The sequence below is a fragment of the Melozone crissalis genome, unplaced genomic scaffold (assembly GCF_028551555.1).
Source record: "Melozone crissalis strain CALT ecotype California unplaced genomic scaffold, PUWL_Pcris_2 ptg000013l_1, whole genome shotgun sequence".
Lineage (NCBI taxonomy): Eukaryota > Metazoa > Chordata > Aves > Passeriformes > Passerellidae > Melozone > Melozone crissalis.
This window is the reverse complement of record NW_026535791.1, coordinates 12778611-12793163: the sequence shown is the minus strand read 5'-3', so window position 1 is coordinate 12793163 and position 14553 is coordinate 12778611. Positions and strand designations below refer to the sequence as shown.

The 14553-nt window shown below is 42.1% G+C and overlaps 1 protein-coding gene across 1 annotated transcript in view; it reads right to left on the bottom strand.

Moving 5' to 3' along the window:
* The window catches only part of KPNA3 (karyopherin subunit alpha 3), a 47801-nt gene extending 33525 nt beyond the window's left edge, over nt 1-14276 (bottom strand). Inside the window, exon 1 of the mRNA XM_054271688.1 lies at nt 14147-14276. Coding sequence (XP_054127663.1) covers nt 14147-14224 — 78 coding nt within the window. The 5' untranslated portion in view covers nt 14225-14276. The remainder of the gene's footprint in view (nt 1-14146) is intronic.
* Nucleotides 14277-14553: the final 277 nt, after the last annotated feature.

The following is a 14553-nucleotide window of genomic DNA, read 5'->3' as shown; positions in this document are numbered from 1 at the left end:
TCAGCCACCTGAGGTGAAGAGAAATGTCTTCCTTATTTTTCAGTTGCTACTTGTTTTATGACAGAACACAAAACTGCATCGAACTCTCGATATCAAAAATCAATGGCCTCTGAAATTCTGATTTATCAGCATAAGCTGTACCACCAGCAATTCAAAGAATTATTTTTCAAATATTTGGAAGCCTTTTACCGAACCATACACACTGCACAAGCACCATTTGTGAAACTGCATATGAGAGTGCACAGGATGTACGTGCTCATCACATGTTAAAGAGCCAATACCACTCCTGTCACACTGCCACTTGGTGCCCTACCACAAGCCATGCAGACCTTTCTGGGAAAAAAGGATTACTTTCAAATGTTGAATAACATTGAGATTTTATGGAGGTAAGTCCAACAAGCTTTTCGAGTCTTTGTTTAACATAAAAACTATTTAACTGCATAATCGTTATGCAGTTATAATAAAAATACATTAAACTACTTGAAAAGACAACCCATATAGCTTCTGCAGACTAAAAAAGAAAATAAATTTCAAGGAATCCCAAAAACAATCAGCTGTACTTGTACATGAGAACAAGATAACATTTTTCAAACTCCTCTGTAGCAAATACATAAAGTGGTGTACTGGGGCAGGGGAGGAAACGGGACAAAAACCCAAACCTTACTATAGTTATACAAGGTTGCAGGGGGGAAAAAAAAAAAATCAAGCTAATCCAAAAGGATAAAAATCACACCTTAGACAAAGCAGACAGAGTAGTCATCCATTTATGACACAATGTTTTAAAACAATGTTACTACTTTAAGCAACCAAATCTCATCCACAATTAAACATGAAAACTAGTCTTAGGGTTTCGGTTAATTTTAAATTTCTACTTCATACCTAAAAATCAATCTTAATTGACTATAAACACTTTGAAGTCCCTTAAGTATATCACTTCTGGAGTCACAGAATTCTGGACACTTGGTAAGACTACTTCATCCCCAGTTACAGCAGAAATCAGCAAACCAAAACTATTTAAATATGTGGGTGATACAAAATGAAATGTAATGACCTGACCTCCTGACTAGCTGTACCCTGGGACACAGAATCCTTAAACAAAATTAAAAATTAAGTTTCATGTACATAGTGCTTAATAATGTAGATTTGCTGCACAGAAAAAAATAATCAAATGCTGCAACAGTAAGTGGTATGAATTCTAATAATTTTAACTACTTTTAGCTATACCAATTGTGTCAGAAGGAAGATTAAAGCATAACCAGCATTACCAACTAAAAATCTATCTACCATTGTAACAACAACATAGGGAGCTCAGTGGGGTGCTCATCCTGAGCATCCACCTCAATAAGTGGGAATTAAGTGGGATACCTCAACAGTGTCAACTTTTAATCAACATTTAGACCACTTCCATTACAACTTCAGCAAGCAAGTCCACAAGCCATCAGAAATTAAGAGGGAGGAAGCAGATGTTTTTACCCAGGCAGCACGTCAATACTGCCAGCTAGCTGCCTACCCCCACTCTCCTGCGGGCCAGCCTCCAGCTCGCCCATGGCAGCGGGAAAGACAGCACCCTCTTGACAAGACTCACACCTTAAGTTTTAGCTTTCATATTTTTCATGTTCTGTACTGCATTGGTACATAACTCTGAACTTCATATAAAGTGTTAGCAAGTTCTCCTCACAGTTTAGTTAGACAAAACAATCCATATCCAGCTTGAGAACCAGGACACCATTGCAGCTTCAGGCCCAAAACGTGTAAACAACAGAGAACTGAGGAGAGCAGTCTGGGAGGATGGGACTGCATACCCTGAAGCTGGAATTGGACAATTAACCCCAATATGTAAATGGACCAAAACTTATAAAAGTGTGAAAATTTGTGGCCCAGTGTCCACCTTGGGTGGAGGCACAGCCAGGCTCTTGCACTGCCCAAGCTGTATCCTTTGAGGGCCTTTTAATAAATCCCTACTTTATTCCTTTAACACTGTCTAGCCTCTGTTCTGGGCAGCCTTTCAAGGCATCAAGATGAACACCACACCTCAATGTCAGCTTTGGCTATCCTCTGGATACACAAGTTATGTTTCCAGGAACTTTAGTAAGATGTGTATTTAATTCTTTTGAAAATTCAGCTATTAAATTGAGAGAAAAAATTCACTGACCAATTCTAATTTCTCTGAATCTACAAACATCATTAAATTCTCTATTTCTGCTTTTGTCTCTCAACATTACAGAAACAGGTCTCAGAAAATCAGAAGTTACATGCTTAGAGGAAAGAGCTATCCTGAACACATAGCTGGGTTAGTAAAGCAGCTTGATAAAACATACAGTGAACCCAAGCAGCTTAGCATTTGCAAGTCAGTTCTAGACTACTTCCACCTCCCTAACTGAAAGACAAATCTGGCTCAGTTCCAACAGCTGGACTGGCTGTAACTAACGCCTTCCCTCTTGCATGTGAGCATACCCTTGTGTACAATTTTTATATTTCACAACATAGGTGTAGGTGCAAGACAATAAAAGGTGATGCTTGTATAGATGAAGTAAACATCAATCTTCCCTAGAAATTGCTTTATTGGCCTTTTTTCCCTATTCCTTCCCTGACACCTCTTCAAAAGTACAAAATACTGCAATGCACATGAAAATGCAGAAGCCTCAGGAGCCAGGCTGATTCGGGGCAGGAAAAAACCCCATCAAAATGCTTGTTTGCATACAATGGATGAGATGATTAAGATTGACAGCTGCCTATCTTTGGTTAACATCAGAAGCTAAATATTCTCAATTTGCACAGACATATAATTAGTACATGCAAAGTGGAGGCTTAAACTGATGATATTCTACTTGTTCTGATAACAGCTGGCTTCAGATAAAAACAAAGACTAAGAGCACTGACAGGAGGTGACACTGCTGTTCTACCTGTTCACTTTGTGTATATCCCTCCAAAGTGTATATCCCTTACTCCAAGAATTGCAAGTATCTCACAATACAGGAGAGAAGAATTCTGGGATAGTATCATGATGATCTGAATGCAACTACTTAATCACAATTGGAGGAATTAAAAGCAATGATGCTCTGTACACCAATCCCATCTCGTTCTTTTGGACACACAAAAAGATTTGACATCCACGCCAAGTAAATCAAATGTTTAGTCCAAATTAACCCTTCTAGCTAGGTTTATTCCCTTACTCACCAGCATCATGGATTATTACCCATCTTTTCTCCCCTAACCAGTGTATGTTCTAGGCAGACTTCCTCCCCAAGCCTAATTTTCAGACTTACCTAATTACCAAGTGCTCCTATATAAAGTTCCAAATTGTCCTTCTAAGAAAAAAAAAAAGGGGAATTTTTCCCAGTTGTACAGACAACAGAGTTAGAACAACTTCACTTCTGGCTTTGTTATCATAGCTCCACATTAAATTATGCTGACCCAGTTAAAAATGCAGGCAGGGGGCATGGATTCCACAGTACAAAGCAGCCAAACAAACTTAAAATGTATCTGTACCTTGATCTGATACTCCAAGACAGTTTTATTTCGTTTGATTACTATTTGACCTAAAAGGTATTTGCTCTTCTTTTAGGTAAACATTCTATTATTTTGCAGAAGGTATTAAAACTTAGTTGAGATTCCTTGTGTGCTGCAGGACCATAATATTTTAAAATCTTCCTTTTGGCTTGTAGCATTTAACACAGTACTAGGTACATACAGAGCAGAGTGCAGAGTTTATGCTACTTGTCTTATCTTACTTATCTTATGCCATGATTTGTCTGGGACCTATATTCCTCAGGGTTAATAAAGGCCACTAAAAGAAAACTAGTTCTTTTGCAGTTGGAGATGCCACACTTTTTTTTAAAATCCCCAGTTTGGGGCCCCTGAAATTAAGCCCAGCAGCCTGCTGTTAACTAGTCTGTGGCAAGATAATTCAGGTATCTGAACATGGCTAGCCTCAGCAAACTGGATGAATGAGAGATCTACTATAGCTCTTTTACTTAGTGGAGGGTAATGCCTCACTGAAGGCAGATTCTCATGCCAATATTGAAAGCCACAAACCTCCAATTATTATTGCTCATGATGCTGACCCACCTGAAAGCCCCGTGGAAGCAGACAGAGCTGCCCATTCACATTGTCTGCTTCTACTGCTCCAAAAGATCTTAGCAGAAAAACAATTGCTATGTTTATTTATTACCAGCTCTTTTGTAAGGATATTTTTCAAGGTCTTGATATCCTGTCTGCAACTGTTCAACCTCCATACTGAGCTACTAGCAGCAAAGAAGCGAGAAGTGAGCACTCCTGTTTTCATTCCCATATACCAATTATCCACTTTACAAGTACAAACTATCAAACAACCCTTAGGAGACTGGACTCCAAGCAAGTTGGCTGCATTCAACACAAACTGCACCAATACCGGAATACAATGAACATGTTATCTCCTGGTTTGACATAGAATAAAAAAGCTGGAATTCTCTATTCAACATCACAACTCAAGGAAGGAATACAAAATCTAGCTCATTTCCAGTTGCTACTATTGTGTGAATCAAGGACATTATATCCTGTCAAAAGTTTTACAGGACTTCCATTCAGATGTAGATCTTAACAGCGTTAATCACACTTTTACTGACACCAGACCAAAGACCAGAACCATCCATTTGGGCTCTACCTGAAGGCAAAATCAAGTTTCCAGGTAATTCAACAGCATCTCCAGATAAAGTCACCAATGTGCAACAGCTGGTCTGCACAAACCAACAGATAGGCAGCAAGGATCACCAACTAATTCCAAGTGCTACTTTTGGCTGGGGGTCCTAAGTGAGCAAGGAACCTCTCCACAGAATGTCACAAAAAGTAGTGGCAATGCTGTCACTTGCCATCTCCATTTTGACACAAGGTCTACCTTGAAAAACTTAACTGCAGTGTTTGGTCATTTATGCTGCAGCCAAAAGAAACTGATGGATACTTGCATAGAGTTTTTCTTCTCCTCTCATCTCTTTTGGACAGAGAAGGGGATACTGAATTTCACAAAGATGCCAGCTCTGCCTTATCTGAATACTGTATACACCAAATAAACACCAAGAAGAGTGGAAACCAAGATAGTCTAATTATAAGTGATTCCTATTCATACTTCTTTTGAAAGTTAAAAGATTAAGGCTTCTTGACACATTAAATAGGTACAAGCAAATCCAAGGATTTGAGATTCGGTACTTTTATGTTACTGGAATCTGCTTTTGCCAGTACACAAGCTTCTAAAAAGGCAATTAGTTATTTCACTAAATTGCATGAGCAGGATAGTAAAAGCTTTAGAGTTTCCTGGAAAGAGAAGCTTAACCCCTCCTTTAGGGAGAACAAATGAAATACCTACACCACTCCTTGGTCTTGCCTAAGACATGACACCTCTTCTATTCTCTCCTAAAGTTTCTAAGCAAGCATCCCTCCCATCCCTTTTGAGCAGGGAAAGCAGCAGACCTGTCTAGTCAGGCAGAAAAACCTGACTGCCTCCACAAAAGACAAGGAAGCCCTTTCCCATTCCATAGTCCAGAAGACTAGAAGAGTCTGAAGAAGAGTCTACGAGACCATCTCAGGTACAATTACATTTTTTTACTAACAGATGTTACCAGAAATCAAACCTACCACCTAATGCCATATTTCATAGACAAAATACCATATTCACTGGTGTACAGGACATCAAAGCAGCAAAGCCAAATTAGGATCTTTCATGGTAACTAGGTGCAAACAACTGACTAAAATTATGATCTTCAGATCAACATAAAGATTTAAATACTTTCAAATGTAAAAACTTATATTGTAGATTGTAGAAATTGTAGATAACCACTTTTAAGAAATTTATTACAAAATTAAGTGTTTGGTCAGAAAGGCTTCACAGATTTCTGGGGCAAACACCAGAAGACCAGAGATTCTTAAGCGTGCCAAATATTTATACTAGTTTCCCTTAGCAAGAAGAAAAATAAAGAAAACATACAAGGCTAAATACAGCCAGATACCTTCTTGTGCAATCTGTGTTTGAATAAAGACACTCCCTTTTCAAATACGTAAACAGTCTTCAACTGTAATACCAAAGTACCTGGGATGATCATTCTATGAATCCATTATAGATTTATAAACACTTCCCTGTGAACTGGGGAAAAAAAATTTTGTTATTCCATCTATAAAATGAGAAAATAATTGCAATTTGCATACATTCACAGGGTGCCATGAAAAAAAACCAATAAATCAGGTCCCTAGAGAGCTAGGCTATATTCAACCACAGCAGACTTTTTTGGTATACCATTACATGGCCCAAATGAAATCAGATTTTCTTTGCTGTTTTTTTGAAAGATATAATCAAAAGGCAGAAAAAAAAAGATTAAACATGTGCTAGCTGCCTAATTAAATCTATGAAGAGATCATTCTGCTCAAATGCAAGAGAAAACAACAAACCCAGCTGACAACGCAGGAAGAAGATGGAGCATTAGGAACTAGAAAATACACTCTAGCAACATCTCAGTCTTATGAACCTTGTCAGCTGCCCTTTTGATTTAATCATTTCAGTATCCTAAATTCTAGATGCTTCTACCTCACTTTTTAATGTGACAGAAACAGAGAATCCATGTGCTTACATTACTTGAACATTTTGGGTATCATACTGCTCTCCTTGAGTATTCCTTCAGTTTCTTAAAATTCCAGTTTACACATCCTTCCACTAAAAGAAAAGATGCTATCACATTGATTGCACATGTCAGTGCTCCTTTAATGCCTCTCCTTGTCTGGAAGGCTGCTCCTCAGTGCTGTTTGATCAGTGCTATGAACACTACAGACTCTTCTTGCACACATGGCAAACAGTGGTTAACAGGATCCTGATGAATCACAGCAGGGCTCTCATTTCAGGACGCTCTCCTGATGTGGAAAGCCTCCTGTATCTGGCTGAAAGACAGATTTTTATTGCAGAGAAATCACTACCACTGACTTTGCACCTAACATTACATGTGCATGAGAAGTGAGAGGCCCTGATGATAAAAATCTGCATGCAAAGAGTTATCTGCTGGTGAGTGGTGACCTCAGTTACCTAAGCAGGACACAACAACTCTCTGCAGAATTTCATCAACCTTCAGACTTACCCTGTAGCTGACTAATAAAAGGCAAGGACTGGCACTCCAGGAGCTGCAAACCTGAAATCTGACATGGTACCTACTCAGGAATCCCCTACTGCACCTCTGAAAGCCTGGGCACACACCACACTAGCACCCTGTGTGACTGACCACCGTCTCCTCACACAGATGAGCTCTGTGTTCCACACTAGCAAGTCTGCAGTGGGACTGGAACACTCAACAAAACACCTCTCCATCAAGGCTTACAAGTCTTGAAAGGAAGCTGTTTTCCCAAGCGCATTTTGAGAATCACTTACTCTATCACCACCTCCAAAGTCCACCTGTTACTGAATCTGACAATAACAAAGGTTAAAAATCTCAAGAAGAGGTCCTCAGCTGATGAGACATGACAGAGTATGAGGGAAATGAGTAATTCAGTAACAGGTGTTTGAATGAAGAAGATACAAATTTGTCTCCTGTTCTGCAGAAACTAGTACATTATATATTCCTATTTTGTACTTGCTGTACTTCTTAAATACACACAAAATCAAGTTCAAAGCTGACTGCAACATTTGCTTTGCCTGAGAAGGGAGACAAGTGTCAGGTGAGCCAAGGAGCCTCCCCAGCAGATTTAATGGTGTAAATCAGATTGTGAAGGGATAACAATCCAACAGTTAAATACTACTAGACAAGATATACCTTCTCCCCTTCACACTGACCTCTTTGAGCCACCACTGGTCTTCTCCAGATGTGAAGGGCTGGCTCAGGAAGCTAAGGGAGCAGAAAATTAAAGAAACATGAAGAGCTTTGCAACTCATTCACTCCAAGGCACAGACAGTTCTGATGCAGGAATAACTTTTTGGAAGATACCAGTGCTTTTGACTACCTACATCAAATTCTGTGAAATGGAATACAAAGCCCAGTTTCTGCTACTATATTAGTAAGCAGGAACATCAATTCAGTAGCAGAGTTTCCTACAGCAGGTACTTTGGAAACAACTGACAGACTGGAAAAGATACAGGTTTTGGATTTCTTTTTCAAATCAGGTCAGTTGATAATCTGTCTTTACTAGTTGATGACCAACCCGTTATCTACTAGTTCATCGCCTCCTCTAGCCTGTTATAAATTAGATGCCTCATTCCACTTCTAATCCCACAACAAATACAAATCTGATCAGTTACTTGTAGCTGCTGTAGCTTCCTAATTGCTGTCTTTTCACATAACGCTGTTTTAAAGGACAAAACATCCTGCTTAGATATGTGCTGGAACAGTACAATCACAAAGGCCTCAAAGAACTTATGTAAAAAATAGTTAAAGAGCCCTTTAAAACTAGTCTGACTGTTACTCTGCTACCAGCTGTGACCAGACTTCAATATTCTACAAATTAAAAATCAACCCTTTCATAAAAGAAGCTCTGGAGATACCAGTGGCACTGCTATAGTGTTAGAAATACACGAGAATGAAGAAAAACAAATTCTGTAATTACAGGAAGATTACCAGAGGCTTGGTGTATCACAACAGCAAACAGCAATAATTGGGCCTCAATACAGCAAGCACAGATCCCAATCAGCTTATGAAGATTATGTTCATCACAAGACACCATCTCCAAATAGCATTCTCCACAGGTATTTTGGAAATAAACAATGATTTCCTAATGCATCTGTGTATTTAAATCTTTTAAAATGCAATGGATTCAACTGATTTTGAACCTCATAGAAGACACTACACAGTACATCTAAATGGACTTATCAGGTGTTTGCTTTCTGCCAAGAGTCACGAACATTTCAGTGTTGAACTCTTTACTTGCAGACTAAAGCTTGGAAAATTCTGCAGCAATAGCAACCTCAGAGGCTTCCCACATCTGTACCTTACTTCCTACCCATGTAATTCTTTCCAAGGTACAAACATGTACACTTTTGTTCTCCCAAGAGTATATATATTGGGTTTAAAGGGTAATAAAGAAGCAGCTGGAGTTAAAAAACTCTTCATGAGAGTACTGGATCATGTATTACATCTAGTTCCCAACAGGAAGTTACCTGACACCTGTGTTTTCACTTTACCTGAGACTCAACAAACCAGTGAACCTTACAGCAGGCCCACAGTACCTTAAACCCACCTAAGCCAGCTGTTAAATCCCTACTCCCTTCTGGTGTCCTTTCCTGTGTCCAAATGAAATGCAGAGAGCTGACCAATCCGTACTGTGAAATTTTGAAAGAAACTGCATTGGTACAAAGTAGCTGGGAGTAACAGGACTTCTACAACACTTGCTTGTTTCATGAAGCCTTGGAGGGGAATACGGGGAGCCAGCGAAAAGCCAGCAAAAACTCTCCTTAGTGCACAGAACAGCACTGAGAAACGAGCTGGCAGCAGCATGTGCACTATTCCTAGCACTGTGCAGGTACAGAGCCTCCACTGCAAAAAGCCTTGGACACCTGACAGGAGCAGGGCTTTAAGCCAGGCTGCACCTTCTCCCTGATGCCCAGAGACTGCACCGATTTGGCCTCCCCAGAACAACATTCCTGTGTTCACAAAAAACTGATGGCAGCATGATAGAAAAATGGGGCTGAATTCAAGCATCCTCAAAAACTAGATCCTCACTGTTAGCCATGCAGGAACAGTAAATACACTGAATCTGCCAGAGTTGATGATGGAGATCTGGGCTAAGGCCACTTGCTTCCTCTGCCTCATTTGGGGTGAGAATGCTGAAGGCACAGAATAAAAATGTATCCTTCAAAGTTCCTGATCCCAAAGGTGATACAGACTTAAAGATCACACAACTGCCTGTAACTGGGAAAAATACATCAGTGACCAGCACTTCAGAAACTAAAAATCAAATAGAGCAGGAGCAGGTGAAAGATGACACAGTGGCTACATTTCCTCCTGGTAAATGGCCCTCAGCAAATCTCAGAAGGATAACCCTACAGCCTAACCAACATAAGATCTAGGACTTGTCTTCTTTTGACTTACGACTAGGGGTATGGCAAGTACACAAAAAAGAAATTTTAATCCCAGTCATTGAAGTGTTTTTACATAAAGTTATTCAGTTTATAAGACAATAACTCCCTTCTAGGTTTTGGGTTTCTTTCACTCCTTGGCTTTCTTTTAAATGAGAGCATTTAGAGTTTTCAATTTAGTATGCACTTTGCTAATTTCATGACCACACAATCTCATTATATCACACACAAAAAACACCAGCAAATCATGCAGACAGCCCTACAAATTATAACACCTCTGCTCACCAAGACTTTTTCCTCAGTTTTAGTCAGGGATGCTGACTAATCCTGACAGAAAGAAATGGGCTGATTGTTTGATCCGCCACCTTAAACATCAGAACTGTGAGTCAACAAATGGGTGCCTGCTACTGTAATAAAGAATAAGCAACAGTTCTAATCCAAAACATTGAAGAAGTAAATAATGCTAGGAAGGATGTTACTAAGCAAAGAATGAAGCTGAAGAACTGCAAAAATCAGAAGGTTCAAATTAGGTTTTCTAAAAGCTAGGCTAGCTTAGATATCAATAAACAAATAAACAGCTACAATGAGTGTCACAAATTAAGTGATTGCAACTGTTTAATTTTGTCCTGTGAAGCCCCAACTGTACTGGAATAATTAGTGCTGGATATTTAGGGAAAAAAACATCACGGAGACTTAAGACTCATGTCCATAATCAACACAGGAAAGTCTTCTCATTTTATGTGTAACAATTCAAAAACCTCTTTCACGTCTCAGGAGAACATAGAATTCAGAAGACAGTGAGGAGAGAACTGGCAGCTGTTTGTCCAGATGAAGCCATGAGAGTCTTGGCTCCTTACTGATCAGCTCTGCATGTTGAGGTTAACTTTGTCTGCTGCTAATCACAGGCCAGTACCTATAAAAATAGAAAAATCTCACTAATTAAAGAAAGAACAGAAACTCCTATTAAGTGAAGAACACTTAAATTGTGGCATTTGATACTGCTATTATCCTTTCTGAGGGCTAAATATTTTTTTTAATATTAATATCTCAAAATCAAAATTCCAGTTCAGTATCAACAACTTTACCTCCCTAAAAGAGGAAGACAACAAAGAGGTATGGAACTTCCACCCAAACTTGAAACTAGAAGAAGGAGAATGAACCTGTACAGGTCAAAGATTCAGAACCTTTGATTTCTGCTCAACACATCTGTTCCTCTGCTCCTAGAAATTCACAATGAGAAGCTCCATGGGGTGCAGAGCGAAATCCAAAAGTACTTACTTATCTTTTGTTTCCCTTAAAGTTGCATTAAGAAAAAGCAAAGACAATTATATGTCCCAGCAAACCCAGTAATAAAATATGAGTTAAGTACAAATTAAAGGAGTATTAAAGTATTTTGGTCTGCCAGAAGAGTCTGTACCCAGAGGGGATCAATAGTAACTCTCAAGTATTTAATAGCAGTCAAAGGAAGATTACTAAAGAATGTGTTCAAGCCTGCTGTGTTCAAAGGCAATGACTGCTTCCAGGCAGAAGGTGACTCAAGTGCCACTGTTTTCAAACTGATGCTGAGACTGTACAGCTTTGAATATTTTAAATTATCCAGAGGATATAATCTAGAGATCAGACCATGATTTATTATGCCATCATTCTAAATACTTCATTTCTCCTTGGTGGAGTTTGACAAAATGAGGCGGTGTCAATCAATGCCAATGAAAGCACTGATGCCTCCTGATTTCCAAAGCTGAGCACAGAAAATTGGAGGCAGGTTCTCTATGTCAAACCCTTTATTGCAGTACAGGGAGCAAACCAAGTGTATTTAATGGCTGACAGTTGGGAATTAGGTATATTTGATTTAGAAAACAAACACTTTGTGAAGAGCCAATAACTTTCACTACACAGAGACAATCTGTGCAATCAGCAGGTCAGTCTGTGTACCAGCTCCTCAAGAGAGGCACAGTAACTAATGGCAATTATATAGCTCTGCTGTGCTCATTCATTCTCCACTCTAAACTTCATCAACATTGTTTTACTTTTAGAGGCTTAAGTTAGATAAAGTTTACTCCAGAAGGGTATTTCTAACATGAACTTTTAAATACCCAGATCAGAAAAGAGTCAAAAAGGAGGTTTAGTAGAAAATCTAAGACATTTAATACAAATTAAGCTGTTTGGAAAGACACTGAAACATTTCCAATCTTTAAAAGTCCTTTAAATGAACCTATATTTCATTTTAGCATCTCTCCATGGGTATATGACTTTAAAATACCTCTGCATTTTATCTATTTGTTAGTGCAAAAGAAATACGTTACCTAGATTTGAACCCTTTTCCAAAGCAGATCTGACAGCTTTAGCTGCGGTACTGGAGCTCTGCACCACTCTCAGCTCAGCCACAGAAAGGGAATCACTCAGCACACGAGAAGTCAGCCCTAGGGATATGCTTCTCCATTAGAGCAAACACACTACTCCAAAATAATTGCTCCCCTTCAGGGGGAAATGAGAGCTAAGCCACCCTAGCTGGTCTGGCAGAAGGCAGTTCAGTCCCTCCTTCCTCCCCGTGGAGGCAGACATTCAATTCCCCCAGTCTTGGGCATGCTATAATATAAGCAAGCGTGGATGACAGATCAGTTCACACCAGGCACGAACATACCTAACCTTTCCCTGTTTAGAGCTCTGATGGATTCAGGCCAGTGACTGAGAAAGCAGCAACAAAGCCGGTAACCAATACGGAGAGATGAGACAAGGACAAAATGAATGAGGAGCAGCAGGAAGAGCCTCACTGGATGAGAAGGGGGAAAAGAAATGCACCACGCCCCCTCCTCACCCTGAGGAGCAACTGCTAAACAGAAGGATGGGCAATTTTTAGTTACTTTCTAACATTTACTAATGTTAGCCGTAAGTGTTGAAGTTACCATACTCTTTACAAGCAAGATTTTCTGTAAGAAAGATTCACTGTTGCAGACTTAAATAAAAATTAAATATTACTTTACACTGTGAATGTCATCTTAAAGACACTGCTGCTGCTAAGCCTGACCTGCATAAAATTGTCTCCACCCAAACAATAGCAGCAGAAGTGTGAATTCTCCTAAAATACGAAATGTGCTTTCAGAGGACTAAAATTCCAGTCTACCGATTACAAAAGTTAAGTGATAAAATCGACAGAAGCATGGAAAACATCCTCAGGTGAAGTCAAAGTAATCTGACACATATTTAGGTTTTCACTCTAGCGAATCCTAAGCCGATTTCAATCCTAGCCTGATTTCAGAGCTCCCTCCCCCTTCCTTTCCTATTAGAGAAACTTAAACATGAGATTTGGGATTTCCTCTTTCGATTGCGAGTAGAGCTGAAGATGTGTCCGAAAATGACACGCTGATTCGAAGACCTCTGGAATATCTCTAGGGAATAAGCTCCCAATAACCCTGAAGCTCTCAAATTCGGGGGAGTAAACTATTACCCCATCAGCCTTACCGAGCACCGCACTCCTTCCCCATTTAGACGCAGACGCCCAGCAAACCATTACTGATGTGCCTACCAGCATTTGAAAATAAAATATAAAAATTGAACAGAGGGGTTGATACACGGTAGCACAAGGAACAAAACGGGCCAGCACAGCACACCGTAACCAGGCTCACCGGAGCGTGGGAGCGGTCCCCGGCACCAGCACAGGCCCCCGAGAGCGGCAGCGGCACGGCGGGCCGAGGGCAGGGCAGCCCCGAGCCCCGGCGGAAGGGCCGCCACCGCCCCGGGGGGCGGCACAAAGGCAGCCGGCACCATTGTCCGAGGCCCCATCCGAGCCCCGGGCACGGGGAAGGCGGCGAGACGGGGAGGCCGCCGGGCCGGGAGCGGGGAGCGCCGCGGGAGGAGAAGGTGCCGCATCCCGCCGGCCCTGCCCGGGCCCCGGCGAGCCGGGCGGAGGGGCCCGCGGGCGGCCCGGCCGCGCTAACCCTTCCCCCGCCGCCGCCTCCGCCCCCCGCCGGCCGCGCCCGCCCGCATGACGGCGAAGAAAAAACCCCCCTCAGGCGTTCCCCCGCCGCCTCCTCCCGCCGCGAGCGCGGCCCAGCCCGGCCCGGCCCAGCCCCTTCTCTGGCGGCCGCCGGCGGAGGCCGGGCCCGGCCGGGGCCCCGCCGGCCCCACACGCACCTCCGCGTCGCGGCCCTTGTTCTTGAAGCTCTTGATGCGGTGGCTCTCCAGGCCGGTGGCGGCGGCGTTCTCGGCCATGGCGGCTCCCGGCGGCTCCTGCGAGGCGGCTCCGGCGGCTCCCGGCGGCGGCTCGCGCGAGGGGCGGAGGGAAGCGGGACGCGCTCCGTGACGAGCGCGCGGGGGGGAAAACGGGCGGGGAGAGGAAAGGGGGGGCCGCTGCCGCGCGCGCGCGCCGTTGCGGAGTGACTGGGAGAGGGGTGGGGGGGGCGGAGAGCGGGCGGTGCGAGCGCACGTGACGCGGAGGGCGGGCGAACGCCGTCCAATCGCGGCGCGGCCTCGCGGCTCCGGCCCCGCCCTCTCACCACCCCTGTCCCGCCCCCGTCTCGCGGGGCATTCTGGGGAGTGTA